This window comes from Poecilia reticulata, linkage group LG17 (assembly GCF_000633615.1).
Source record: "Poecilia reticulata strain Guanapo linkage group LG17, Guppy_female_1.0+MT, whole genome shotgun sequence".
NCBI lineage: Eukaryota > Metazoa > Chordata > Actinopteri > Cyprinodontiformes > Poeciliidae > Poecilia > Poecilia reticulata.
The window spans coordinates 11,511,965-11,513,515 of record NC_024347.1 but is presented as its reverse complement, the minus strand read 5'-3'; the positions used below and the strand labels follow the sequence as shown (position 1 = coordinate 11,513,515).

The 1,551-nt window shown below is 37.5% G+C and overlaps 1 protein-coding gene across 1 annotated transcript in view; it reads right to left on the bottom strand.

The window, feature by feature from the left end:
• The window catches only part of LOC103479345 (calsyntenin-2-like), a 162,088-nt gene that overhangs the window by 53,012 nt on the left and 107,525 nt on the right, over positions 1–1,551 (bottom strand). The window contains exon 4 of the mRNA XM_017309868.1: positions 1,310–1,406. Coding sequence (XP_017165357.1) covers positions 1,310–1,406 — 97 coding nt within the window. The remainder of the gene's footprint in view (positions 1–1,309; positions 1,407–1,551) is intronic.

Genomic DNA, 1,551 nt, shown 5'->3' with positions numbered 1-1,551 from the left:
TAGAAAATCTGCTATTTAAGGACCATTTTTTTCATCATTTTAATGGCTATTTGAAATAGTTTCCCTGATTAATTTTCAATTCACTCTCTAGTCTTTAATAAAATGAACTCCACATCTAACATTAAGTATTTGCTGCAGAGCAGTTCAATTACTTTTTCTATCTTGTGCTCCCTTCCACATTACGAAGTTACCACGGCTCTACAGAGAAAATCTAACCAATAACCTGCAGCTTACCCTGCCCTCCAAGCAGTATTATTGAGCGAACGAGGAGAGTAAGTCAGACTGGTGTCAAATACACAAAAAAAAAAAAAATACTTGGAGATTAAAATCACAAAGCAATAAGACAAAAAATATTAATAAAAGCATGAACCACCCAGAGAGAGGTGAGTAACTGCAGAGAAAGTTCGTGTTTCTGTCTGACTGAACAGCAAATACACACACACGCACACCCCCCCACACACACACATACACACTCACACACGCACCCCTCCCCCTCCCCACACACACACACACACGCAGTCTGCCTTCAGCTTGCATTACACTGCACTCAGATCACGCCGGGCTAGAGGCAGCCTAAATCCCAAAGTGAAATTTTACACAGACAGATACGCTTTAAATAGTGCATTCAACAGAAATAGAATACAAGCATTTAAGCACATAGGACAGGTGGGAAGAAATAAATTAGCAAATGATAAAAAAGAGACAAGTTTTGGTTTTGTGGTAGATTCTGTAAATGTTCGGCGACTTCTGAACCACGGAGAGATAAAATGCTGACATATTTTGCACATTTTTACATTGTGAGAAATTCCTTTTTTCATTTCAAACCCACTTTAATAGTATATCCTTGATTGCTAGCTTCCACAGAATGTTGAGGGATTTGTGTTCAAAGTTGGCCGCATCTATATTTAGCACAGGCATTTCATGTTTACACAAGGTTTGAGAGATCACAAGGAAAACATGCACAAAAGAGAAAATGTCCCATTTCTCTCATCAAGCTATTAACCATTCAGTTTGTGTTTAAATGAGGCAGAAATAACACAGTTAGCAGAAAACAGCCTGCTGCTTGTAATACAATTTAATCATATATTCCAAACGATATGTTTATGATTACAGATTAGTCCAAAGGGGCTGGATCACAGATTATTTTCTGTGAGCGTACTGTAAACCTGGTWTACAGTACGCTTCAGAAAAATTAAGAAAAATGTTCAATTTTACTTTTTTGAACTTGGTCTCCTTCATATTGAACAGTTTATTTTCCCTCTTATAATACAATACCTCACTTCCCCATACATGCATGCAAAAAACTTACCATTGCGGTCTATGGCAAATGGGGTTCCCCCAGTCACAATTTCATAGTTACAGATCTGACTGTACTGCGGTGAACAGTCCTGGTCCCAAGCCTCCACCTGAAATCAAGTTCAGACAAATGGTCCTTTAACATTTAATATCTMAAATAAGAGACATAAAATAATAATAATGGAGGAAGTTTTAAAACATTTTAGCTAAAGGCTAGTGTTCTCACTGGGGATGCACCAAGAAAAAAAAAAACAG